Source organism: Lepisma saccharinum, chromosome 24 (genome assembly GCF_977018435.1).
Source record: "Lepisma saccharinum chromosome 24, izLepSacc3.1, whole genome shotgun sequence".
NCBI classification, from domain to species: Eukaryota; Metazoa; Arthropoda; class Insecta; order Zygentoma; family Lepismatidae; genus Lepisma; species Lepisma saccharinum.
This window is the reverse complement of record NC_139252.1, coordinates 36,029,886-36,057,721: the sequence shown is the minus strand read 5'-3', so window position 1 is coordinate 36,057,721 and position 27,836 is coordinate 36,029,886. Positions and strand designations below refer to the sequence as shown.

Below are 27,836 nucleotides of genomic sequence, written 5' to 3'. Positions count from 1 at the left end.
AGAATCTGCAGTATTGCAGCGGAACTATATTCTGCGTGCAGGTTTGGGTCTATATATGCGAAAAGTTGCTGCAAAGTTAACCTGTCGCGGGGTTTAAATGACATCGCATTAACGTAAATGATTTCGGAAGTACAGTTTTTGGGTAAAATACACAGCGAAGTTTGATGTTTCAGTATTGTATTTTTATCGATCCAAATTAGTCCATAACGGGCCGAACAAGTCCTTCTTGCATTTGCCAGCCCGCCGCTGAAATTATATATGAAAAAAGGTTATTTGAGTTATTTTTTTATCATCCTTACCATTACCTTATATTTTATTAACTTTTCATACAATTTCGGTGTGATGTACACGTTTCCGGCGACGAACGAGCGAAAAGAGAAGCAGGATATTGTGAAAGTATTGACACCCTATTAAATTAATATTCTTGGAAGCCTGCAAAGAAATGGGGAAGGGATGAGCACCCTTGGGTTTATTGACTTGGTGTACGAACGTAAACAATTAGAAGCATGTCAGTCAAGAAGACAAGCGGTGCCAGGAAACTCAGTCTTAAAATTAATTTTTCCGATGCAATCATCTACAAATTTGAAGTTCTTCCCTAAGACTGTTTTAACAATCAGCCATATTGTTCAGGTTCAGATGTGGTACTTATGCAAACAGTTAAAATGTCCTTATTGCGTGACAAAGCAATGATAACAGAAGCGCGTTATTTTTGGAAGCAAAGTAACGGAAACTCGTTACTTTTCTCGAATAACTTACTCAACTCTGCTAACCACGAACAACAAACAATATGGTGTTTGGGCCTCGCCGATTGAACAGTGGCTAAGGCCTTGTATTCAATCGTTTATGGAAGCATACACAGTGGACTAGTCCCGATTAGCCTAAACACGAAGTGAACTTAAACATACAGCTTGGTATTTGTTAGAATATAGCAAATTTATATTTACTTGTCTTTCTACTGTGAGTACAAGGTTATAAATCAGCATATGACTTAGCCACATCGAAATTGGTTTATGGCATAATCAATATCAACGAAGCTGGTTAGAATAGAAGATGAAGATGACAATCGTGGCAGAGTATGTTACTTCTTTTCAAGTAGGCATTATGTAAAAATGCAATATTATCCTCATGTTGCTGGGCCAGTATCAAAGTGTATATAGGGGCACTTTTTCCAGAGCAAAAAAAAAAAAAAAAGGAGTTGAGGGTACAATATACTCCCTCCTCATGTGCAAGTGATGTCGGCATAAACAAATTCCAAATATCTTAAAAACAATGTGCACACGTACAAAGAATAGTATATTTTCACTGCGACATGAAAAATACACTAACTTATCACAGTTCAAAAATATTGTTTTGTAAAAATATACATCCAGGAATAATTTATTAACAAGTATAAAATATATGATCAATAACATGTCTTAAAACAAATGAAATACAATATATACAGCAATATTTTAAGCTCTCTACATGATACAATGTACTTTTCATATCTATTTTATTATTTATTAAGGCTAGGCAATGCCTTGGTAAATATGGAAGAGTAATTTTGGCTTATCAGGAGCACGTCAATAGTGTTGAGATGCCGTTATATTGGCAATTGGAAGTTTGTTTCTTCAAATATACTGCTCTAGCCATCTCTTGTGTCCTATTGGACAAGGACCTCACTACGCCTCAGATCTTATTGGTACGGCCTTCAGCCAATAGCAGAGAGTTTCAGGATAGCGATCCACCTGTAGTGTTGGGGAACAATAGCGACAGTAGGGCAGCAACTAGAATGGAAAACAAAAGATATGTGGAGAAAAAAATCATGATTAATTTTCGCATTCATAGAAATGCTACAAGGAAATGAATCAGACGTTGCAACGAAACTCTCGTTTATTACAATGGAAAGCAGGAGAAATTTTTGCCTCATTGCTAGCACCAATGCTTTATTTAAAGACATGGCACTACAGGCAAATGCCCACTTACAGTGTCTTGTATTATAACACTGTTTGGTACACAAAATATGTAATCAGCAGAATTTATAAGGTACAATACTATGATAATATGTGTTACAGAAATATAAAAATTAATATAAGATTAAATATGAAAAATAAGTATAAAGTAGTAACCTGACAGGTGAGGTTAGAACTTACACATGATAACCAAGAAAATAACTAAGGAAAAACATATGAGCTTCACCTTACATATAAACGATGATATATAGATGGAATGATAGTAATTAGTAATTAGTAAATAACACAAAAAAAAAGGATGGACTCTTTCGCCTGTACATAAAGAGACTGAACTAATAAACGAAGTTAAGTCTGGTATTGTAAATATGTTTCAGTTTCCCTTTTGAACCTTTGAAAACTTTGGAAGATGTCTATCTTATCATATGACTTTGCAATTTCGTTATATAACCTACACATTCTCCGGTTGGGTGCCGCATTGGCTGACTTTGTTTGAGCTCTAGGTACTTGAAACAGCTCTTTCCGTGGTCTTACCTTATTATATGGTACATAAAAAAGGATTTCTGAGAGCAGCTGAGAGGAGTCTAATGAGTTGTTAAAAGTTTATGCAAGAAGAGTAACTGATGTATGTTTCTTCTATCGCCTAGGGATTGTACATTGAAGTATTTTTTTAGGGTATGATAAGGAGTATATTTGGGGTACCTTACGTAGGTATTGTATAGCATTTGGAATGTTTCTGACTTCTTAAAGTCGTTTCCCATTCTCATTATAAACCCAAGGTTTCGGTACCCTTCTGCTACAATGCGGTCGATGTGCTTTCGGAAACTGTTATTTTCTTCAAACTGAACACCAAGATCTTTGTAACTAGAAACTCTGTCTAACATGTGGCCACTGATTGTGTAAGTGTGCGTGTGGGGTTGTTTCTTTCGAGTGCAAGTCATAATTTTGCATTTGTTAAAATTGAGTTTTAGTTTGTTTTGAGCGCACCATTCTACAAGATTTTCAATGTCTTTTTCCAGTTCCAAGGTATCATTATCGTTTGTTATAGACTTAAATATTTTCAGGTCATCCGCGTACAGGAGTTTCTTGGAATGTAGCAGGCAATCTGGGAGATCGTTAACAATCACAAGAAACAGCAGTGGTCCAAGGTTCGATCTTTCCGGGACACTCGAGGAGGTCTGGAATACAGTAGACATGCTATTATCATATCTAACATACTGTTTTCGGTCTTTCAGGTAGGAGGAGATAAGTTTTAAAACACGGACTGAGAGGTAAAGATGGTGAAGCTTTTGGAGAAGTGTATCATGGTCAACAAGATCGAACGTTTTTGAAATCAGTAGTTATAAATTACATCAACTTGCCCTTTCCTGTCCAGCATCAAGGTTATAAAGTCGGAGATTTCCAATAAATCTGTTACAATGGACCGTTTGGGTATGAATCCATGCTGGTGAGGGGACAGTATCGGATGAAAGTGCCTGGAAATGTATTTACATAAGATTTGTTCGAAGAGTTTTGCGGGAGTTGAAATAAGTGCGACTGGCCTATAGTTGTTGATATCAGCTTTGTCGGAGGTCTTTGGTACGGGACACGCCTCAGAAAGCTTCCATACCAAAAATGACACAGGACAACACACGAAATTGAGTACACAAATGCATATTTCTTTGTGTCATTTCCTTTTCCTACCCATTTACAGTTTCTCACTTCAAGTAAATTCAAAATATTGAATTCTATACAGGGATGCATTATACCTCGATAATGGTTAATATTATTCTGATTTGGTTGTGTGAAAGTAATACTCTTACGTGTAATATTTCATATTCAATATCAAAGCAATTATGTCAAATTTTATATTTGTTAATATAATCGAAATACTGACTCCAATAATTGATATAGTTGTTAAAAATTAAAACCATTATATTATATATTTAGCTTTAACGTTGAAATCAATATGACATTTTTCAGGTTGAGTGTTATATGTATGATTTTACTTGAATTGTGTTTTATGGATTCAGATGTTTGCCTTTGGGTGTGCTAATGATGAAACAGAGCGTTTTGAATTGAAAAGTCTTCACCTTTATTGTAGGCTCTGTGATACCTAGTCATGGTTTAAAGCCTATTAGATGGTAATTTGTTAAAGACTTTCTAATATTTTGAACAATTAAAATAATTTCGGTCACAAGGAGGTCATCATTTTTTTTTACCACAATTGTACAGTCACGGACATTTCTGGGTTGTAGCAACCCCCAATGATACCTTATTGTTTACTGAAGCACTACTTACCGATCATTATTCCGGATACACATAGAATCACGTGTGCACAATAGTAGTCTACAAGTTGTCCAATAACTACATTTCCTACGATAGATCCTAGTCGCCCTGCAACCATGGATAGAGATACAGCTTGAGCTCTGGAAAAGATATAACAATGTTTTGGTACTCAATTATGCAAGAGGATGGCACTTATTCACAGCCTCCGTATATATCACAGAAAGCTGTGATATATACATGTAAAACACTGAAAAAATAAAGGAAGACAGATATCCTAATATGGAGAGAAGAAAGATCTTGCTAATAAGAAGGAGATAGAAATAGAAGAACATTTATTCTATCATATAATATACATATGCGTGTGTGGTATAAAGCCAATAATTGTTATTGAATAATGTTATGTTTCCCCCGTCTGCCACACCCCACCCATTGCCCACCCTGAAAATATTCTGGCTTCGCCAATGGCTCGCTTGTGGTAATATAATCGGTGCAATTTTAAGAAGATCAACCTATCTGATGAGACGAGAAACAAACTATTCTTTAACAATTAAAAAAAACGAGAAATTCAAAGCATGGTAATAAGTTACCTCAGGTGTGTCGGGAAGAGCTCCACAACAATGCAGCAGAGAACGCTAAATGGTATTGTTGCTGTGGCTTCGAAAATGCAACTCATCACCAAACTCTCCATTTTGGAATTCACGAGATAGAAGGCGAGTGCTGAGCATCCAGCAGCCAATAGACTCGATACTGAAAAAGAAACATAAAACAGAAAATAAATAAATTATGGGTCTTATGGAGTCATATCTAGATATTTAAGTCTACACCCTCCCCCTCACCCCTCCAACAAATAAAAATGAAATAATAATATATTGTTGCTAGTTCAGAGCTTAAAGTTATAAAGTGAACATGTTTACCATAGCTTTTACAGATATATTTCAATCCTAAACACATTCAATAATTCATAATATTTTTATCATATAAACTTCTTTAAACTTATTTTAACTACTTAAAATTTAACTAGTATAACTATATACGTACACTGGTTCTTTAATAATTTTTGATGCAGTTATTATTAGGGTCAAAAGTTATAATGAAGTTTTATGTAAAAAAAAATATTAGCTGCTTATGTTAATTGAAAAGTGGAAAGGTTTGTAATAGTTAATTTTAATGGTGATAAATTAGTATAAATTAATTTCCAAATGCAAACAAAGTAAGGAGATTCAGAATATTGAGGTTGACAAAACAGAATGAAGAAAATATTCCTCATTTATATAGTACAAATTTTGTTATTGCGTTTCTTTATACTGTTAATATGTGAATATTTTTAAATTCACTGTAATATTTTCAATTAACATTTATGTCAAGTTATTATTTTTATCATCATATATCCTATAGCTTTTACTCTAACCACCAGATGAACGAATATCTAATATGTACAACTGTTTCTTTATTTTTTCAGATTTCAAACCAGCACTGAGCTAAACAATTATTTTTATATTTTGTTAATATTTAAAAGTTGACCCATCTCAATAAGGGAAAATCACTGAGAATCAAGGGAAAATTTTAGTCACAAAGACTATATTGTGTAACTTTTTTCATAAAAATCAAATTATTAAAATATCAATTTCTGACCCACGGTTTCAGCACTTGGCACTTTATTTATCTTCGGTTAGTCTTCCGTAACGCTAATTAACTGAAACAAATTATAACTTACCAAGGAAAAACTTCCTCCCGAGCCTGTCGATGCAGAAAACGACGAATATGTTCATTGGGATCGAGGAGACGCTGATGATGAGGGTCGAAATGAGGACGTCCTTGTCCATTTCGTTCTCGCAGAAGTCGTCAATTCCTGTCACCATGTCGGCCCCGACTGAGGCGACCTCGCACACCGAGGCTGTCTCGTTGGGATAAAGACTCTCGAAGATCTCGTACCTGTTGTATATCTCCGGATTCCACAGCACCAGCGTGAAGTATCTGCAATATGAGAACACACACACACAAGTAGAATGCTATCACACAGTAAGGTGACTCAATTGGGTACTGGTTCTGTATCAGAGATATTTTAAGGACGTGATTTACCTACATGTATCTACACACCCCGAAACTAAATTTACCCTAACATCTCCCAGACGAAAAATTGTGCACAAACCTCTGTTCTGAACAACCACGACAGACAACGTAAAAAATATGCAAATATGCCTACTACAAAAAAAATCAACTTAATTCTCGAGGGGGTACAGGGTCAACGGTCCAATAATGAATTCCCAATTAATCCAAATAATAATAATAATGAAGTGTTACCTTTTAACACATCCTTCGAGCTAATAACAACATAAAACATTTATAAACAACATAATCTTCATAAACCAACGGGGTACAGAGGGTCAAGGGTAATTTCATTATATTTTGGGGCACTCCGCGAAAAGTGGTACTCCATGTAAATAACATCATCAGTTAATGTGAAAATTATTATTGCTTTTAATTACATTAAGGTTTAAATGTTTGTAAATGCATATAATTTGCACATTTCACCAATAAAAGTCACTAGCATCTGCAGCACATACAAATGAAGTCAAAATGTACACACGTAATGCACTTTTGTTGATGCTTTTCAGGCACTCAGCCTATACCATCATACTCAAGTTTTTTTTCCACTTGTTAGCAGACACCACAATGAAATCAGTTCATTATGAAGATTTTAATTCAATTGTCATGACTAGAACCTAAATATTTTATGTGTAAAATTTCACATACGAGGTAACGCTGAAATGGCTCTTTTACATCTGCAGATGGTTTTTGAAACTTCATGTTTTACATTTTAATGAATTCATTAAATAAAATTACCCATTAAATTAAATTGAATTCCGCAGTTGTTTATTGTTCTTGAAAAGCTAAGTGGAGAGACAGGGGCGCCGACTTGTCAAAATTATTGGGGGGGGGGGGGCTCTGATCACTGAAATAAATTAATGAATGACTCACTCTCTCCCTTTTTTAAGTTTTGGCCTCAGCGTTCGGAATCTCATAAAAGCCCATTAATTCCTCAAAAATATCAAAATTTTTATTCACAGTTCGAATGCAGAATATTAATTGTCCACGGATGGATATGTCACAAGTTTCGTCGTCAACCATAATAGCAAAATATTCCCGACTTTTAATATCTGCTACCACGGAGCGCAAAACAGATCTCCCTAATATATCAATGATCTCGTTCCGAATGTCATGTGAGAGCCATTTGTAGCCCAAACGTCCCATCCACTACCCTAGTTCATGCACATCGTCTTTTGAAACTCTTTTTAGTAAAAATTCTAACAATACTCATAATTACATAGGCTACTTAATATATAGTAATAAGTCATGTGTTTTGCTGTCTCTGGTCATAGCCGCCCAAAGTTGATGGTTTAGCGGTCTCAGCCCCCCAAATTTGATGGTGTAGAACATTTCAAATGTGTATTTAAAGTTAAGTTCATGTGGCACAATTCAGAGTAAACTTTACAAGAGAAGCAAAATAATACATTAGATCCTCTTAAGCAAAATTATTAGGGGGGCTCTGCCCCACATCGTTAACTTTGGGGGGGGGGCTCGAGCCCCCCCCCCCCCCAAGCCCCATGGAGTCGGCGGCTATGTGGAGAGAGATTAATAGAAGCAAAGAAAGAGGAAACTTTGAACAAAGAAACATAAAAGATAGAGGAAGTGCTGAAGACATAGGGAGAATGTGAAAGAGGAAAATCACTTAAGAGAAAAAAATAGGAAAGTGTGAAGAGAGAGAGAGGGGGTGAATAGAATATAAGTGGTAAAGAGAGGTCAAGCTAAGGAGTGGAATAGAAAAAGGGAGATGCAGAGGAAGGATAAGAAGGAAACTAAGAGAAATATGGGAAAAGAGAGAGGTACACACGAGAATAAGTGATAGAAGAGATAAATAACAAAACAAGGACAGGAAAAGAGGAATATAGACATGAGAGAAAGAGAAATAATAAAAATAATTAACCAGGCGGAAGGGGAGGACACCCCAAATTATATTCTCGTCCCAACTGCATCTCTGCGACCTAAACATTCATGAACTTGTAGAATCTCCTTTTCTATGTTTGTAGAAGTGTGTCACACAAGGTGACGTCAATTCTTTTGAATGAAATATCCTTGTTTGTGAAAGACATGGTTTATATGAATCAGTAAATGAAACACCTGTTTCCAAAGTGCAAGTCAAAATAGAATAGGCTGTACGCAGGAAACGGAGTAAGGGTTGAACATTGTAAACATTGCAAGCTGTAAATATCAGTGACTGACGTCACTCCACTGAACTACATACGAACGGTGCGGAGACAGGATTGTTTGTAAGGAACCAGTGTTGGCGGTATACGTTTTTGCTCGGTAGTGATCACACGACATCCACAAATGGGGCCTTAACTACACATCCCCCTCCATATGCCTTCACCTTTAATTGATTTCTCTGATGTAGCCATCCATTTTGTACTTTGTAGTACTTCCCTGGGGCAGCGGTTCATAACCTGTCACCTGTGGACCTGCAATGACCCGCCATGCCCTCGCAGGGGATGCTTGTCCTGAATGTTCGAAGATAATATATTGTGAATTACAAAACCAATATATTAATAAAATTTAAATAATGCCTCACAACTTGTTAGAAGAAACACGTGAAATATTTATTATTTTATTAAAATTATATATTGTTTATAATACGTGCAAAATCTCAGAAATGGGTCCCGGGATTGATAACTGTAAGTCCGTTCCCAATTAGCCTTTGTGTGCATAAAGTGGACTTGATATAAACTCAAACGAACTCATCATCAGGAGACAACCTAAGTGGCGGAGTGGTCATCACAGCGCGGTACGACATCAGAGGTTCCGGGTTCGAATCCCGTCCTGGACATAGGTTTTCTTTGCGAACGTCTGTTCATCAGTTTAATCCCTAATCCTAATCTTCGGAATTAGCCAAAACTGGCAGAAGAGCGAACCAACCGTTCATACAATATGACATGAGTATTGTAAAGTAACCTTAAATAAATATTTGATGCACTTCAGGACTTTTAATATTAAGTCCTGGACGGAAAGGGAGAAGAGGCAACAACAAAATATATATAATGGTGATCCGGAGTAAATCAAAGGCACAGCGGCTTATGATAAAGTAACTATTCATGCACAGCATATATAATTCATGAATGAATTCTCTCGGGCATCATCGACCAGATCAATTCTGGAACAGTTTCCTAGCTTTTGAGAGTTAACGTCACTCTCATCTTCAGAGTAGAAGGGAAGATGAAGATGAGAGCGACCTTAGCAATCTAAAGCTCGGAAACTGTTCCAGAAATGACCTTGTCGCTGAAGTCCAAGAGAATTTATTCATCATTCACCGCCAGATTTACTTTATATATAATTCAGTTTTGCAGTAACAATAACCGAGAGTTAATTTAACAAATAAGTAACTGCATAGCTGAGTTATTTTTCAGATAAGTAAGTTCGGTTACCTAAATATACATTATTTTTTTAAAGATTGACCAAAATATAATCGAATCTTCAATATCACCAAATTAGTAAAAAAAATCAGCGACGTGAAAATATATAACCAAAGAATGAAATTACTTACCCATACATGAAGCCGAACTGAACGAAGAGCATGATGAGGGTGTTCTTAAGATGCTTAATCCCGAAGAGACTCTTCACCTGGTACCATACATGCCTCAGAATGGTGCAGTGCCTGCTGCCTGACTCCAGGACTGGAAAGAGAGCTGTGTCTGTGGTTCCCACACTTAACACCTTTACCTGGGGGTTATAAAAAATCATTATTATAAAAAGGTATCATAGATATGTACAAATCAAAGATTTATTTATCTCGAACACAACAGGCAAGAATCCAATCACAGCGTTCTACATTGTTGATTTTAAATTGATAATGAGTGTTATGAACAATGAAAATTTTACAACTTACCATAACAGACTGAGAAAAAAAACAGGTGTCAAAGCAACACAGAGAGTGATCTCATACAACATTTTGGTCAACTTTTAACCTAGGTGGTGTTAAAATAACACATGAGCTGTGTGCTGACCTGTTTTTGAAAACCAGTACAATACTCTCGAAGCCTGTTTACAAGTTTCACCAGAAATTTAAAAGTTGATGCGCAATATTGTATATGGTTATCCTGATGCCATTATAGGCAAATAATCAAAATTTTTTATAGGCTATATATAAAAAGAGGAGTCCAGCCGCTTCTCTGGATTCAGTTCCTGACGAGGAATTGTTTTGAATGAACGAACTTGAAAAAATATAAGTTACTTTATTGCAAACATTTTGTTTTTGTTAAAGGCCTTCTTCCTTCCAAATTGTGAAAGGCTCAAATAGTCAATGTGTTGAAAAACCCTTCATTTTGAAAGCAATTTATTCATTAATCAAACTAGAACTACTTAGATGCTTAGAAAAAATGTCTAAACTCACAGGATAGTCCAATTTGTTCTTCCCTGTGTTCAGGCTGAACATCGTTCTGAACACTCGAAGAGCATCGTCCTGTCTGCCGCTGGACAAAAGATACTTTGGGCTTTCTGGAAACGTGGTCAGCATCAGAGCTGCTACGAGATTAGGAATGGTCGACAGAGCTACGAACATCCTCCACGAATTGAAGAGGAATATGTCGGATTCGTATGCCCAAGGCTGTGGGATCACCATTCTCGCAAGACCTGGAAGAAAACGTGAGGATTCAGTATGTTATTTTGCAAGAACATTTCATGTTTATTGCCTCAAATTTGTTCTCTGTAGGCTTTAGTAAAAGAAGTAGTTTGTTTTGTGAATCCTTGAAGAAAGAACTAAGGAAGGCTGTTTTGAATCCTACCTTAGAAGCTTCATAAGTTTGGCCATGGCGAAGAACGGAGCGGGTGAAATGACAAACTAAGAAATGAGACTGTGTTGGAAGAAATTGATAAAAGAAGAGGTCCCAGGCTCGATCCCTAACCCAGAATCTCTGGCTTCGTACCGCGCTGTGCTAACCACTCCACCACACAGGTCGGCAGGTCCCCGGTTCGAATTCCGGGTTGGGCCGTGGCGGAGTGGTTAGCACATCGCGCTACGACTCCAGGGGTCCCGGGTTCGAATTCCGGCCTAGGTATGGATGTTTGTGAGTGTCCATGCATCAATTTCATGATATCATCATCACTCATCACCATCTTCGTAATTAGCCAAAAGTGTCATAAAAGCGAAGTAAAATTAAGCAAATCAATCAACCAATTCTGGCTTGGGCTTGCGTGTTGTTTGGGGATGTCCCTTCATCAATTTCATCATATCATTACTCATCCTCCTCTTCACGAATAGCCAAAAGTTGAAGAAAACGAAGTGAAATAAACCATATCAATCAATCAGTTAGTTCATCATTCATCCTTATCGTTACGATTGATCAAAGAAGTAGAGAAGCGATGTGAAATAACAAAAATAGAAATGGATGTGTTTTTCTAACCAAACTACGTAAATACGTACCTGCTATGCCTACTTTCCCAAGTAACCAATAGACATCCAGCCAACAGACAGAGCCTCCTCGGTTTTTCGACGGTTGGAATTCCGCTAGATAAGGGTACATGACCGTCACGGCACCACTTACGCTGAAATTATTACATAGTAGTAACAAACATACCAACAGCAATGGAATATTACTAAACTTATATCAATTAATGAATACTACAACGTATAAGAAATTAAGATTTGGCCTTTTTTTTTGCAAATTAGTGAACAAAGTTACAAAGATGCGTCCTTTATTTCTGATAGATACAAGCAACAAAGTGTATTTAAAAGTAAGCTCTATCGCTTTAACTTATTACTTAACTTCAATCAGCTGTGTTTTCTACATCAGTCAAGACTTTGGCACCTGTGACTACTTTTCTGAAGTTCTTTTTCCTATCAAAACCTAAATTTTTATACCGAAGTTTTTCTTTTAATGTCATTTCCACATCATCCATTATTGTCCCTTGCACTTAAAAAACAATTCCTTGCTTTTAGTTATTCCCTTCTACATCTACATCTATCCTTTTTATCTTCTATTCTAATCACCAGGGAAGGGATTTATACGTAAATTCACATTTGAAGCTGAAATCAGTTATATTTTGTATTATCTTTGCGCATCATTGCATGTAGACTTGAAAAATTCAGTTTTTATTTTCGATATTTGTACATCTATTAGGTTTTGGCTCATATTTTACTTATTTTTACATATTATTTCCATATTTGAGAACATTTCTCAACATATCCTCCATATTCGCGCAATAACTACATGTCCCTGTGTGACCGAAAGAGTTGGTTGAATTTCTTGCGAATAACTGACAAAGTCCGAAACGACATTAAACAAACGAAAGTTTACGAGCTATTGTTATACCCTCCAATTGCGTTAGTTAAAAGTTTTCTGTCATCCGAATAATATATTTCTTTTTATTTCAAAACTGTTTGGTTTTGCTATTCTAAAACACTTCAAATTCCCGACAGCGCCCGACAGCAGCGCCAGAAGCAACGGTTGTGTGGCGCACGTACGGGATTCACTTCAGGTTTCTCTTCAAGACAGTCACGGCAATAGTCACAATGCCGAGACTTTATTTTGTGTAGCTCGTGTAGTCTTATGCTATTAGAAAGGTAACTTTTTTACAATTTTAAGTCCATATTTATCTCCATATTTTGGTGAAAATAACTAAATACGTATTTACATATATAGAACATTTTTACTACTTATAAATCCGTTCCCTGCTAATTACTTTTCTTTATATTTTTATTAATTGTTATACCAGAACACAGTCGTACGAGAAATAGTTGTTGATGTTACTACTATTATTATTAATTAGTTTGCAGGTAAACAATAATATATTTGTAAATAATTATTCTACTATAAGTATTGGCTTCGTATACAAAATATTTATTGTATGTTTATTAAGCGTAAGGCACAAGATCGGATAGCCTGGATATTGCAGTGAAAAGCTGCCTATGAATGAAATAATGCAATAACACAAACATTTGACATATATTTTTTACATATTGTAGCTAAAAGCAATATGCTTTCTAGATTCAATTGATTCCATTTCTATTATCATGTAATTGTTGCTTTTCTATCAATATCTGGGAAGGGACATTCTTGATTATACGTATAACTAATATATAATTTTCATTAAAGTAATAAGATTTGAATCCATTATTTTCTCTTCTTTAATACCATCCTGGTCTAGAGTTACCATCTCCGCTCTCCAAATCATCTGTTTTCTCTATGATAGAGATCCCTCTCATTCTTAATCCCATATTTTTGTTTCTCAGTATTATTTCACATAGAAATTGTAGCCAAGAAATATTATGCATTATTGATAGTAATTCTTAAAATCAGCGCAAAAGATCTCACCTGAAACCAGATATGAACCGACACACAAGAAAGAGTTCGTAGGTCTGAGCAACACTGGATGCCAATCCGGATACAACGTTAACCACGATGGACGCCACGAGGATCGACTTCCTGCCCATGGAATCCGCCAGCGACCCCCAGACAAAGGCACCCATGCACATACCTTGGAAAGAAAGAGAGAACAGTGTAGTTACTTTTCACATGAAACAGTGTCCTCACATCTCATCTCGAGAGTTCCTATACCAGACAGGATACGGTCACTTTACTAAAAGGAAAAATAAGTATTGTGCTTTGAACAGAAATGTGTGCGTATATTGTCTATTATCTATTAGTTACGCTACAACCACAATTAATGGGCAGCATCTTAGAGCAGAATCTGAACCACTGCAATTTGCTCGCGGCTGAAATCCACTCCGAGACCACTTTTCATCCGTCTATAAAGAGTTCACGATTAGTATGACGCGGTCCATTGGTGCGTTGATTCTACGAAGGAAAGACAGAGGAATAATGATACAGAACGACAGACAGAATGGAAGAGATAGGAGGATTAGAGGGAGAAATACAACTACAAAAAAGACAGAAAGAAGAGAGGAAAAATGACAGAAATAAACCAATACATGCAGTAGACAGGAAGGCATAGAATTAGAGTGAAGAAGAGAGGGGGAAAAATCATGAATAGAGAGAATAGGATAAAAACCGACTAAAGGACAGAGAGAGAAAGAAAATTATAAACAGAGACGAAAGAGAACTCGAGAGAGAGAACGATAGGTAATAATCGAAATTACAATGAGAGAGAGAGAGAGAGAGATAAATAAATAAATAAATAAATAAACAGAAAGCGAGATAGAGAGATACAGAAAAATACAACGACACAGGGACAAACAAAGAAACATAAAGCAAGAGTAATAGAGCCAGGTAGAAATCAAGGAAGTTAGAAGGAGAGAGAGAAATGAAGAAGCAAGAAACAAAGACGGAGGGAGAGGGAGAGAGATAAATAAAGAAACAGAGAATAAAAACACACAGAGAGAGAAATAATGGAATAGTAAACAATATAAGAGACAGATAGAAGTAGAAGTTAGAATAAAGAGAGAGAGAGAGAGAGAGAGAGAGAGAGAGAAATAAACAGAAATAAAACGAAGAGGAAAAGATAGAAATAAACATAAATCCGAGTTTTTGATACAGCCTCCCTGATGGCGTAGTGGTAGCGTCATCGCCTTGCAATCAAGGGGTCCCGGGTTCGATACCCGGTGGAGGCTCATAGTAGTTTGGACCCCCTTTAAACTGTAGCCCCAGTCCCGATTAGCCTTACTGTGCACAAAGTGGACTTAAAACACCAAATCAATCAATCAATCAGTTTCTTGATACATAAGAAAAAAAATTCATCAAACTCCAAAATTTAATTTCTAAAAAATCTCAAAATTGTCGATTTTCGAACAATATAATAACCAAGTGACTTGTAAGCGATCAAAGAAATCTAACTACACTGAATTTAAACACTGTGATACCTATTTATTTTTCAAGGACGAAATTATGGAACATTTTGAGCAACTTACCGGCCAGTGGTGCAACATTAAGCCATCCTTTCTTGTCTGAGGTAAGTTCGAAGTCGCACTGTGCTGAAGGTAGCAGATAAGACACCACAGAAATGTCCATGGTTGCTCCTGCATTTAGAACCCCACATATTAGAAGGAGAAGATGATGAAATTTCCCACTACCTAGAAGATTTGGAAAATCAATCAAATAGCCTTTTCTAAAAAATAATTACATTATTATTTAGAGTTTGTGAGATGAACGTACATGTATGTTTTTTTTTTTAAATTAGATTGGAAAACCGACTGGAATACTGGTATTCTCGTACAGCTAGTTAAATTCGTGTAGATCTAACTTTTCCCCACAGGTGCCAGTGAAGGGAAATATTAGTTTCTCATGAAATTAATAAATGTACGGGAACGCTATAATATTCTTCCAGTTAATAACATTATAATGTTTTGCGTAATTAACTCAATCCAAATATTTGATTATCTTTATAATGTAAACCTACTATTTATTTTAGCATGAACTTAAAACACACGAAATAATTTTCCATATAAGTATCTTATCATTGTGGTTTAACTTCAGCATCTGTTCGTTTAAATTTGAACTGTTCATATCTTCAAACATCAAATGTATAATAATGTTTTTTTTCTGTGTAAAATGTTTAATAATGTGTTTTTCTGTGTACAATAAGTTGTATAATACTATAGGGTGTTCCGTATAGGAAGCCGAATTAGAAAATTAAATAAAAATAGGGACAATATCATGAAAATAGTTATATTTCACATAAATGTAAGCAGTAACATCTCCCGTTTACGTATGAAAGACAATGTCAGGCATATGTCCACCCCTACTGAGTCTGCATTCATTTATACGCTCCACAAAATTATTTATAACCCTCTCGCAGATGTCTTTCTCGATGCCTCCAATCACCCGTATGATTTCCGCCTTCAGTTCCGAAAGGGTTCGTGGTTTGTTGGCGTACACCTGTGATTTCTCAAACCCCCATAAGAAGAAATCACAGGGTGTTAGATCACACTCCACCTGCCAAAACCCACACCACCCAGTCGTTCTCAGCGGATGGATGGATTTCACGCTCCTGGAATATTCGAGGATTTTCGGAAGGAAACCACAACAAACGAGTCAAAACAATTGAGGCTACATTAATCGCCATGACAACAGATACCAACATTGGTAAGAACAGGTCTGCCAACCTCGAAACAAAACAATAGCACTCGATTCAAATTCGGCGTCCTATACGGAACACCCTTTATTTTGCAACATTGACCTTATTTACGTAGAAATATTTCAGCGAAAAAACAGCGATAGCGAAAAATCACGCGAGGCAAGGCCGGCTCGGTAGCTCAGTGGTTAGAGCAATGGCACGGTATGCCAGAGACCCGGGTTCGAGTCCTGGTCGAGCCTGCATTTTTCGCTGAAAAATTTCTACGTAGTACAACTCCTGTGTGTGCCTAATCTACAATCTACAATTGACCTTATTATAGTGACAAAAAATAATAACAGTTATGGTTGTGGCTGATAAAATGGATTTATCAAGACTTGATTGGTACATTCTCTTTCCATACCCAGGTAACACCCACGAAAGTTACCATCAAATTCGCGGATTTCTAGAATATTCGACTAGGGTAAAACTAAGTTATGAGTAGAGTTTAATAGCATTAGTGACGTTCACAGCACAACTCTGACCTCGTATGGTGTGTTTTAACTCCAATTTTGAGAACATTTTTTCTAAAGTCTGTAAGTTTTGTGAAATAGAATTTTAATTAAAAGTGGTAGTGCTTCATATACACAGTCCGACAATTAAGTAATACGACAGTCGTTAACAAATGAAAAGGGAACAAAATATCTGAATATTGCCTGTTCTTTACTCAAAGTACGCCCCTCCTGCATCAATACAGCAATTGGCATGGTTAGCCAACGATTGAAACGACATCTACAAGTCTTTATGTGGTATGACTTGAAGATTGGACGTCCCACCGGTTGAGTGTTCCTGTATTCCTCAAATGTGCGTAATTTCAGCAGCAACTTCACTTTTGGGATCAGAAAATAATCTCAGGGGGGTAAATCTTGGGAGTAGAGAGGATGATTCAATCCACTCATTTGTAGATAACCACTGCTCGCTGGCACCGTGCATTATATTGGAGCAAGAACCAACTGCCCAGATAGGGATTCTTCCATAATCATTCAGAGCACTACGATAGTAACAACCAATTAGAGTTTCACTTTCTGGAACAAATACATGATGAATAATGCCTTTGTTGTCGTTAAAAAAAAACATTGTCTTCACCTTTCATTTTTGAAGTTGCATTTTCTTGCCTCTTGGTAAATTTAAAGATTTCCATTCTGCGATTTGTCATTTCGTAGAAGGACCGTAGCGAAAATTCTCTGTTTGATCCCCCATAACAATGGAATTCAATAAAAGTTTAGTTACAGACAGAATGCGCACGTGGAACAACATAAAATCAGTCTCATTACTTGTAATTGTCGGACTGATTTGTGTAAATGTTCTGTCACCAACACTATAAACACTTTCAGTAAATTATACAAATTATAGTTTAATTAAATAAAATGGTCGAGATGTATCAATGGAGAAATTTTAACTTGTTGTGTACTTGTAGCAATATTATTATTTCTAAACTAAGGTAATATTATCTTACAAGAATTCGACATTTTTCTGCAGTTAATAAATTTATAGGAATGTTAACAATTTTCTGCATTTAATGAAGTAGTAGGAATGTTAGTATTTTCTAGTTAATAAACTATCTGGAATGTTCGCACTTGTAACGGTAGTTTAATTAAAGCAAGGAAAGTAACTGTCTACAATTAACCAAGTGGTTAGAACGATAACCTTTCGTTAGAAAAATTGACTAAGTACATTAGACAAACTTTATTTCATGACTTGGTTTTTAGGGGAATGGTTAAAAAGCCTTCTCGATCCTTGATCAATACAGAACACACTACGCATAACGGTAAGAAAATACTCGTAAATGTCACAATTACCGGACCCTATGCATTAATATTATCAACGTACTGCATTGCCTTGTTCGGTGTTATTCTCCATAGAACCACCAGTTCATATTCTGCCTACAATATAACTAAATTAACAATTTCTATTACACTGAAAAAAAGCAACATAAAATTTGTCGCTATTGATGATGAAACGTAAACATTGTTGTTCATATTACATGTTAAATGCTAAATAGGATGTATTTCTCCGTTTGCATCTCCTCAAAATCTTTAAAAACTAAATTTCAGACAAGATCTCATTCCCGACACATTTCCAAATAGATGTAAGGAATTGTGATCACTCATTAGAAGATCGGCGTGTTATTTTTCTTTTCATTTGTACTTATTCGTAAATATCTTCTTCGTTCTCAATGTTATGGATAAATTTTAAAAGCTTGGAATTAATTCGATATTGCTAACTTTATTTGAGATCCATCTTTACGTGGCTATGTAATCACACACGAACGCCTAGCTCTTACTGGTCTGTTCCCAGTAAATGTGTTGTTGCAACAAGCGCAGTACTGCCCAGATGTAGTAAAACGACCCGTTTTTTAAAAGTACTTACAAGCTATTGTCTTGCTAAGAACCAAGAGGCATTATTTTCTCCTTTAACGACACGTCATGAGCGCTATGCATCCTGATGTAGAAGCATTCACAAGATTACTTCTGTGTCTGAGGTTTCATTTGTGTGTATTTTTCAAGTTCAAGATGAAGTTGAAGTGTATGCATGTTAGCGGTCTGGAACAGTGGCGTAGAAACGTTTCTGTTTTCGGGGGGTACAAACAAATTTCACACTCCGTTCATGTATACACGCGCGGCCATAGGATACGACGAGAATGTCGGTACAACAGGAAGGATGGAGTTTTTTTTATATGCCGCCATCTTTGCAATATAGAAATTTGCAAATTATTCGATTCTTTCTATTATTTGTGTTTCCTGTCCCACTTTCTGTTCTCCCTTCTCTAGATTTTCATTTTTGTTTCAATATCTTAGAATCTACGTGGTTCTTCCTTGTTCATTCCTTTTTGCTGCATTTTCTTTGCCATTCTCTGTGTTGTTTTTCCTTTTCTTTTTCTCTCTCTTAAAACATTCATAACATAACTTCCCATGACATATAAATATACAGGGTGACCTGTAATTAGATGTATTCCCTGAAAAGGGTTAAAGTAGGAGACAATTTGCAATACATTTGACTATATGATACCCCGTCCGAAAATTAGTAGTTTTCGAGATAATCGAATTTCTATTGTTTTTTTTTTAAAAAAATGACAATTTTCCACATAAAAATATGGATTGAGAAAAAATTGCTCATTGTATGGCACATATTTCAGCCTTTTCTGATAGCTAACAAATAAGTGGTTCGTTGAAAAAAAGTGTTTCCCAAATAACAATCACATGTAAGTAACGGGTGGGTCTAAACTTACAAGTGGTGATAAAAAAAATACACTCTTAGTTACTAGGCAACGTATTAATAACAAAAATGGTATGACACGAAGCGTACAAATTACTTAAATTGCTTCCTTGAGTCATCAGCTATCCAACAAGGTACACATGTTGCTAACATTCACATTTGTGTACAAGAAATAATACTTGATTCATTTTCATGTGAATGGAATCAATGAACATTACAATTAAAGAACATTATACGTCTTGCTCAAACTGGGCACCTCCGTTACGAATGCAGGCACGCAGGGTTTTACGGACATTTGATCTCGTAACTCGTGATGTGATGGTGTCCTTGATGTGTTGAGCAGCTGTTAAGATCCTCTCCCTGAGCTCTTCTTGCGAGTTTACCGGTGTCTTGTAAACTAAGTCTTTCATGTGGTCCCAAATGCAGAAGTCGCAAGGCGTCAAATCGGGGGATCGAGCCGGCCAGGGAATCGGGCCGTCTCGGCCAATATATTTTGTAACGACCCTGCGAGGTCGCCACATTTAACAGCCCTGCGAAGTCGCAGTCTTGTGTTTTGTTGGGAAGGTATGGATGAATAATGCATGCTAAATGTTTAAATGTGTTAACGGATCCACCTCTACGGTTATTAGTTTCGCTTATTTTTATTTGACCCTACGTGGTCGCTGTATTCTGTAAATGTTAACGGGTCCACCTCTACGTTGATGAACTTAACTCAGGATTAGACCCTGCGTGGACGTTGTATTTGGTAAATGTTATCAATTATTGGGACATGATAATTAAAGGTCAAAAACCAGAAAAGTGGAATGTGAAAAAAAAAAAATGTAAATTAGCTCAGCGAGAAGCACTCTTTGAAATCAGTAAGTACTTGGCAGAAAGGCCTGGAGTTCAAATTCTGAGTACAGTGTGAATGTTTATGATATGAGATGGTTAGCCATTTTTATTGTCATTTATACTGTTCAATTTGTTGATGCAAGTGAGTGGTAAGGGTAAAGTTAAAGACACTTGAGTAAGTGTGCTAAAGGACATCTTTGTGATACGATTATAATAAACTGTTACATATATATGTATAAACCTGGTTTAGTCTTTCTTTACACCTAGCAAGCCCTGAGATATTTCTGAGTCCTTGTACTACGACTGAATCAGTTAGCACATATGGGTAACTTTTGCCGACCATCCAACTGCAGTGTTTAGCGTGTTGAACGCAGCCAGTACCAGTACTCCTGCGCCGTGGTGCTGAGCACTGCGTGGGTGGACGTTGCATAAAGTTTTGGCGTCTCAACGTGGGGCTCGAGAGATTGTAAAGACTGAAACCAGCAAGCCAGTGGGAGCCTTTTAGCTACAAGGACTAGAAAGGGCTCATAAGTGTCAGTGTTAGTGTTCTTCCAAAGAATTCACGAAGGTGAAGATATAGTGTCGGTAGTGGAAGAAACCATAGACGGTGTGCCAAAATGGAAAGGGACGCGTCAAGTATGAGCTTAAGAAGCAGAGGGAGGAAAACCGTAGATGAAGAAACTGGGTTCGGATGCTGTGAGGATACCGGAGGAGAGATGGAGTCTTTCCAGTGTTGCCAATGTCTACAGAAGTTTCATTGGAAATGTGAGGGGCAAGAAGAGACCTCAGTCTCCACTGCAGAGTCCAGATGCAAGACTTGCTCATCGGTACCCTTGATGGTTTTAGGACAAGAACCAAGTGCTCCTAGTACGACCCCATCAGACCATTGGTTATTAGAATGGCTGGTGAGAGATAATGAAGAGAGAAAGAAAGAAAAAGCGGAGGAGGAGAAGCAGAGAAAAAAAGATATGGCTCAATTAGAGAAAGCTAGAAAGAAAGAGAAAGCAGAAGAAGAAGCTAAAAGAAAACTAGAGACACAAGAATTTAGGTCGCTAATAGAGTCTCTAGAAGAGAAGAGAGAAATGGAAAAACGTGAAGCAGAAGAGAAAAGAGAAATGGAAAAACGTGAAGCAGAAGAGAAAAGAGAAATGGAAAAACGAGAAGCGGAAGAGAAAAGAGAAATGGAAAAACGAGAAGCAGAAGAGAAGAGAGAAAGAGAATTAGAAACTCTCCATGCCTTAGTTCAAGGTCAAGAAGAGAGGAGACAGCAAGAAGCTGAAAGAAGCAGAACAGAGATGCGAACACTTTTCTCCCAACATAAGACAGACCAGTTAGAAAGTCTTAGGGAAGAATTAGATAAAATTAGAATCTCTTGTCAGCTGGAAGTAGTGAAAGTAGTGGAAGAACAATTAGAACCTTTAGCTGTCTGGCGTGGTGAAATGGAGCAAGAGCAGGAACAAATGAAGAAAAATTTAGAGGTCTGTCTGCAATTGGTAGCTCAGTCTACGACGGAAAATGGAAGTGAAGAACCAGAGAGAGTTAAGCAGATAGAAGCATCTATAGAAACCATAAGTTCAGCAGTAAAGACTCTGAGTGAGCAGACCATAATTATGGAGAAGGCGGTCCAAGAACAGAAAGTAGCTGCAGAAACTATGGCTAAAGCAACCTGCGAAAAGGTGAACTCTCTTCGCGGAGAGACACAGAAATTGGAGGTATCTCTTCGGCAAGAAATACATGAGCAGACTGGGTCTATAGTCAGAAGAGTAGGCGAACTGCAAGATAAAATTGAACGGTTGCAGCTACAACCGGGAGTGCCTTCTGATGTTCTCCCAGATTCCATTGAACGAAATAGAAGTCTGAATCCTGAAGCAGCCTCTTATGAACCTCCTAGAGTGGTGCAGAATCCTTTCTATATGGGAACCATTCAATCGGATAAGCGTAAGCGGCCTAGAGAAGCAGATAGTTCCGACGGGACATCTCCTCGGCGAAGAACCGAATTTAAGATGCCTAGAATGTCTGACATCGCACACATCCCCAAGTTCAAGGGTGATATCGAAGCTCAGTCAGCTGAGAAATATCTTCGTGAGCTCAATGTAAGCTTCGAGCTCATGCAAGTGCCTGACAATTACAGACTCGAATTGCTACCTAGAGTATTCACAGGTAAAGCTGAACATTGGCTGGCAGGTAACATAGACAGTTTTGTTAGCTATGCTGATTTCTGCATAAAGTTTAAAGAAGAGTTTGCCTCCGAGAAGGCTAAGCAGAGACAATTAACCGCAGTAAGAAATAGAAGATATTCCCGTCCAGTACATGAAAATATGGAGAGCTTCGCTTGGAGCATTTACGCCGCCTATAGGAATCTAAGTGACAACTTCAGCGAGAGCGAGGTGCTGAATTTAATCATTGGTCAGTTACCTTATAGAACTCGAAATCTCTGCCTTGCACACTCTCCCAGAACAGTCGACGAATTGACCAGTTTCCTCAAGGACTTTGAAATATATGATGACCCCGACTTCTGGAGAAATAAAGAGGACTTCAAAGGTAAAGAACTTCCCCATAAGAATTTCAAAGTGCGAAGCATTGAGACCAAGGGTGACACTAAACCTGAAAACTCTTGGAGCACTCGGAATTTTAATAGATTTGGAGGTAACAGAGGACTGAACCGTAACCAGAATGGTCGATGGGAATCTTATCAACCAAATCGAGGGCCAGATCGCAGATTTCCCGATTGGAGGAGGAACAATCAGGGACGCAGTAGTCCTAATTCTCCTAGGCGACCCTCACCTAGAGAATCGGGACCAAGTGGAAGACAGTCACCCTCCAGAGAAGTTTTGACCTCTGAGCAGGAGGAAGCCCTAGAAACAACCCGGGACTTCTTGCATAATCAAAGGTCTCAATACTGCCAAACAAACTAGATCCTTGTCTAGGTGCTTCGTTCCCATTTAGGCAAGGGGCCTCAGAGGAGCGACCTGATACAACTATCCAAGAACTAAAGGTTAACTTTCAACTAACTGAAACAGAAGAAGTAAAATTACAGAGTGAACTGAAATCCGCAAGGGAATCAAGGATTAGATATAAATCACCAGCAGTGGCTGCAAAGTTAATAGATATACCAGTGACTTGTGTAATAGATACTGGGAGCGAATGCTCTATTTTAAGTTATGAAATTTGGACTAAGTTAAAGGAACAAATTCAAGGTATTCAAGTGCAGAAGGTTCCAGAGATAAGATTGGTGGATTTTTCTGGGAGCCATAGGAAGCGTGTCTTTGGCAGCAGACGTGTGGAACTGGAGATTGAAGGTATGGTGTTCAGTACTGAAGTTTTTATATTGAGAGGGTTTGGTACAGATCTTCTTTTGGGCATGCCATTCTTGAAGCAGCACGAGGCAGAGATAAATTTCAGAAGAGACTCGGTAAAATTGTATTTTGGAAAAACTCCGGATCAAGATGTAGGGAATCCACTGGATGTTGAAATTGTGCGGTACATCCAAAAGGTCCAAGAAAGAGACGAAGAGTGGATGTATAAACCGACAGACCTCAAGGAGAGGGTCGAAACTATAGACATTCTGAATGATTCCCAGAAACAGGAGTTGCTGCAAGTGCTGAATCAATATATAGCTGTGTTCTCAGAGAAGCCCGGTACCATGGAAAGTGCAGAATGTGAGATCCTTTTAAAAAGTACCGAACCAGTTCATCGCCCGCCATATCCAGTGCCGCTCTCGAAAAGGGCCGCTCTAGAAAAAGAACTCAGCTTGTGGAAAAGCTGGAACATTATTCAACCATCGGTATCACCATATCTAAATCCATTACTAGTGGTGGATAAGCCCGATGGTAGTGTAAGACCGTGCCTTGATTTTCGACTATTAAATGCTATTATGATTATTCCTAAAAGCTCAGTGCCACCTATTGATGAGTCATTGCAGAGATTTAAACAAGCCCAGTATTTTTCGAGTTTAGTTCTAGCTTCAGGCTATTTACAGATTCCTTTGAAACCAGAATGCCGAAAATACACTGCTTTTTCGTACAAAGGTCGCCAGTACGAATTCTTGAAGATGCCTTACGGCTTATCTAATGCTGTGTCTACCTTTGTGTCAGTTATGCATACAGTTTTTGGACCTGAAACTGAAAGTTATCTGACAGTGTACATAGACGATATTCTGATTTTTGATGTGGATTTCGACAGCCATATCCAACATATAGAAGAGGTGCTCCATAGATTAGAAGAAGTTGGACTTAAGGTGAAACTTCGCAAATGTAACTTTGCTAAAGGTGAATTGGTTTATTTAGGCCATTTAATTTCGGGAGATAAGATTAAAATAGACCCGAAAAAGAACGAAGCCATCCTGAAGTTTCCACTACTTAAAACTAAGAAAGATGTCAGGAAATTTTTGGGGCTCGCAAATTGGAGACGGAAGTTCATAAGAGATTTTTCAATTAAGACAGAACCATTGCTTAAGTTACTCTCTAAGACCGCTAGATGGAACTGGGGTTCAATGCAACAATCCGCCTTCGACCAGCTTAAACAAGAACTGGTAACCGCTCCTGCCCTGGCTCAACCTGATTTAGACCAGGAGTTCTGCATACAGTGTGACGCTTCGACCAAAGGGTTAGGATGTGTCTTATTTCAGGAGCAGAACGGAGAGAAAGCTGTAATCCAGTATGCTAGCAGGAAGCTAAAGAACAATGAAGTACACTACTCCATTCATGAACTGGAATGCCTGGCCATACTTTTTGGAGTAAGCAAGTTTGAGATTTATCTTCGCGGGAGACATTTCAAAATCTACACTGATCACAGAGGGTTAGTTTGGCTCCAAAATTCCAGGAACTGGAACTGTCGACTCACCAGATGGTCCCTGAAACTACAATCTTACTCTTTTGAAATTATTTATATACAAGGAAAGGAAAACACGGTTCCCGATATACTCAGCCGTTATCCAGTCGAAGAGAGCGTCAAGGATGAGGACACCAAATTTTTCCATGTGAACTACGTTTGGCAAGAAAGGGGAGAAGTGGAGGATGTAGAGAATTGGATCCAGGCCCAAGAAGAGGATAATTTCTGCAAGCCGGTATTAAAGGTTCTGAGGCAAGAGGAAGTTAACGACTCCCCAGTTGAATCCAGGATAAAAAGGTTGTATCAAGTGTATGGAAACCTCTTATTTAGGAAAACATCTGGAGATGAAGTCTCCTGGAAATTGTGTGTCCCCGAGAATCTGAAAAAGAGGGTCCTAAAGGAGAACCACGACGAACTGGGTCACTTCGGCATGGCTAAAACTCTTAAGAGAATTAAGAGTCGATATTTTTGGCCTAAATTGAAAATGGATATAGCCAAACATGTTAGGGATTGTCTCACCTGCGCTAAAACGAAAATGGACAAATTAGGTATATTGAAGGATAAGCTACACATTAACCAGAAAAATCCTCATGAACTTTTATCAGTCGACCTAATTGGAAAGTTACCTATGTCTCATGGGTACCAGTATATTTTGACCATGGTAGATGTAGGGACCAAATTTGTCTCCACTTACCCTCTGAGACGAGGAACGGCCAGGGAAATCCTTAATGTAATGCAGAGAGGATATTTCTCCCATTTTCCAAAGGTGAGAGCAATTCTATCTGATAGAGGAACACAGTTTACTTCGGGATTGTGGAAGGAGTATTTAGGTAAGAAAGGGATTAAGTATTACTTCACCACTGCTTATCACCCCAGTAGTAATACCATCGAACGAATGAACCAAGAAATAGTGCGGTTACTCAGATTGTTCTGTCATCGTGAGCACCAGTCTTGGTCAAAGTATCTAACCGAAATTTCATAGCTCCTAAACAACTCTGTTTCAGACGTTACAGGATACGCACTTTCAGAGTTATTCTTTAACAGGCCTGTGCCTAATGAAGTTCTGGACCACTTCAACTGGCCCATCGACGAAGCCGATTCCCAAATAGACAACTGGGATCAAAAGTTATTCATGGCAAGAGCTAGAGAATGCTCCAAAAGCGAGAAAAGGAAGTTTAAAGTAAAAGGAAATGCATTCCTGTTGCAAGAAGGTGACTTGGTTCTTGTCAGGAACCATAAGCTGAGTTCCAGAAGGAATAAGACAATCGCCAAGCTATTTGAGGTGTTTATTGGCCCCTATGTCGCTACGGATGTTCGAAGCAACACTGCCCTGCTGTTGAACCCGACGACCAAGAACCCAGTCGACAGAGTCAACTTCGACAACCTTCGCCTTTACAGATGTTCTCCGGAGCGAAGAAGAGAAGTAGTAGGGAAAGAAGAGGACCAAGTGACTTTAGTGTAGAAGAGACAGAGACTCTTACCAGTTTGATCTTTAATATTTCCAGTAAAATTTTTTTTCACAAATTGTAAGTTTTAAATTTCTACCAAAAATTTTTGCCCGAGGAAGGGGCGTATGTAACGACCCTGCGAGGTCGCCACATTTAACAGCCCTGCGAAGTCGCAGTCTTGTGTTTTGTTGGGAAGGTATGGATGAATAATGCATGCTAAATGTTTAAATGTGTTAACGGATCCACCTCTACGGTTATTAGTTTCGCTTATTTTTATTTGACCCTACGTGGTCGCTGTATTCTGTAAATGTTAACGGGTCCACCTCTACGTTGATGAACTTAACTCAGGATTAGACCCTGCGTGGACGTTGTATTTGGTAAATGTTATCAATTATTGGGACATGATAATTAAAGGTCAAAAACCAGAAAAGTGGAATATGAAAAAAAAAAAAATGTAAATTAGCTCAGCGAGAAGCACTCTTTGAAATCAGTAAGTACTTGGCAGAAAGGCCTGGAGTTCAAATTCTGAGTACAGTGTGAATGTTTATGATATGAGATGGTTAGCCATTTTTATTGTCATTTATACTGTTCAATTTGTTGATGCAAGTGAGTGGTAAGGGTAAAGTTAAAGACACTTGAGTAAGTGTGCTAAAGGACATCTTTGTGATACGATTATAATAAACTGTTACATATATATGTATAAACCTGGTTTAGTCTTTCTTTACACCTAGCAAGCCCTGAGATATTTCTGAGTCCTTGTACTACGACTGAATCAGTTAGCACATATGGGTAACTTTTGCCGACCATCCAACTGCAGTGTTTAGCGTGTTGAACGCAGCCAGTACCAGCAGGCACGTATCCAGAGGGGGGGCTTAGGGGGCTCGAGCCCCCCCCCCGAAAGTTTTAGGTTTACACTAGATAAAATGAGGTTTTTGGTTTCTTGTGGTGTGAAATAAAATAATGTGACAATAATTTAAGGAGAGAAATAATTATCGAGGCAAGACGGAGAATGTTCCGTAACCCTGTTATTGATAATAGCACGTATCCAAGATGGTGCACAGGGGGCTCGATCCTCTCCCCAGGAAATTTTTCAGTTTAAGTTAGATAAAATTAGGTTTTTGGCTTCTTGAATAATGTGAAAATAATTTAAGGAGAGAAATAATTATCGAGGCAAGAC

General features: G+C 37.7%; 1 protein-coding gene and 1 non-coding gene across 2 annotated transcripts; one reads left to right on the top strand and one right to left on the bottom strand.

Moving 5' to 3' along the window:
- Nucleotides 1–1,359: 1,359 nt before the first annotated feature.
- LOC145978434 (synaptic vesicle glycoprotein 2B-like) lies at nt 1,360–15,290 on the bottom strand. The gene is made up of 9 exons (XM_083111075.1): nt 15,133–15,290; nt 13,580–13,742; nt 11,689–11,810; nt 10,660–10,898; nt 9,814–9,989; nt 5,932–6,191; nt 4,805–4,964; nt 4,230–4,357; nt 1,360–1,766 (listed from the first exon to the last, which is right to left on the bottom strand). Exons 1-9 carry the CDS (start codon nt 15,230–15,232, stop codon nt 1,711–1,713), a joined length of 1,404 nt encoding a protein of 467 aa, XP_082967201.1. The 5' UTR covers nt 15,233–15,290; the 3' UTR covers nt 1,360–1,710.
- A 1,175-nt stretch (nt 15,291–16,465) lies between these two features.
- Nucleotides 16,466–16,537, top strand: TRNAT-GGU (transfer RNA threonine (anticodon GGU)). Its single transcript has one exon. It is a non-coding gene; the product is annotated as a tRNA-Thr (tRNA).
- Nucleotides 16,538–27,836: the final 11,299 nt, after the last annotated feature.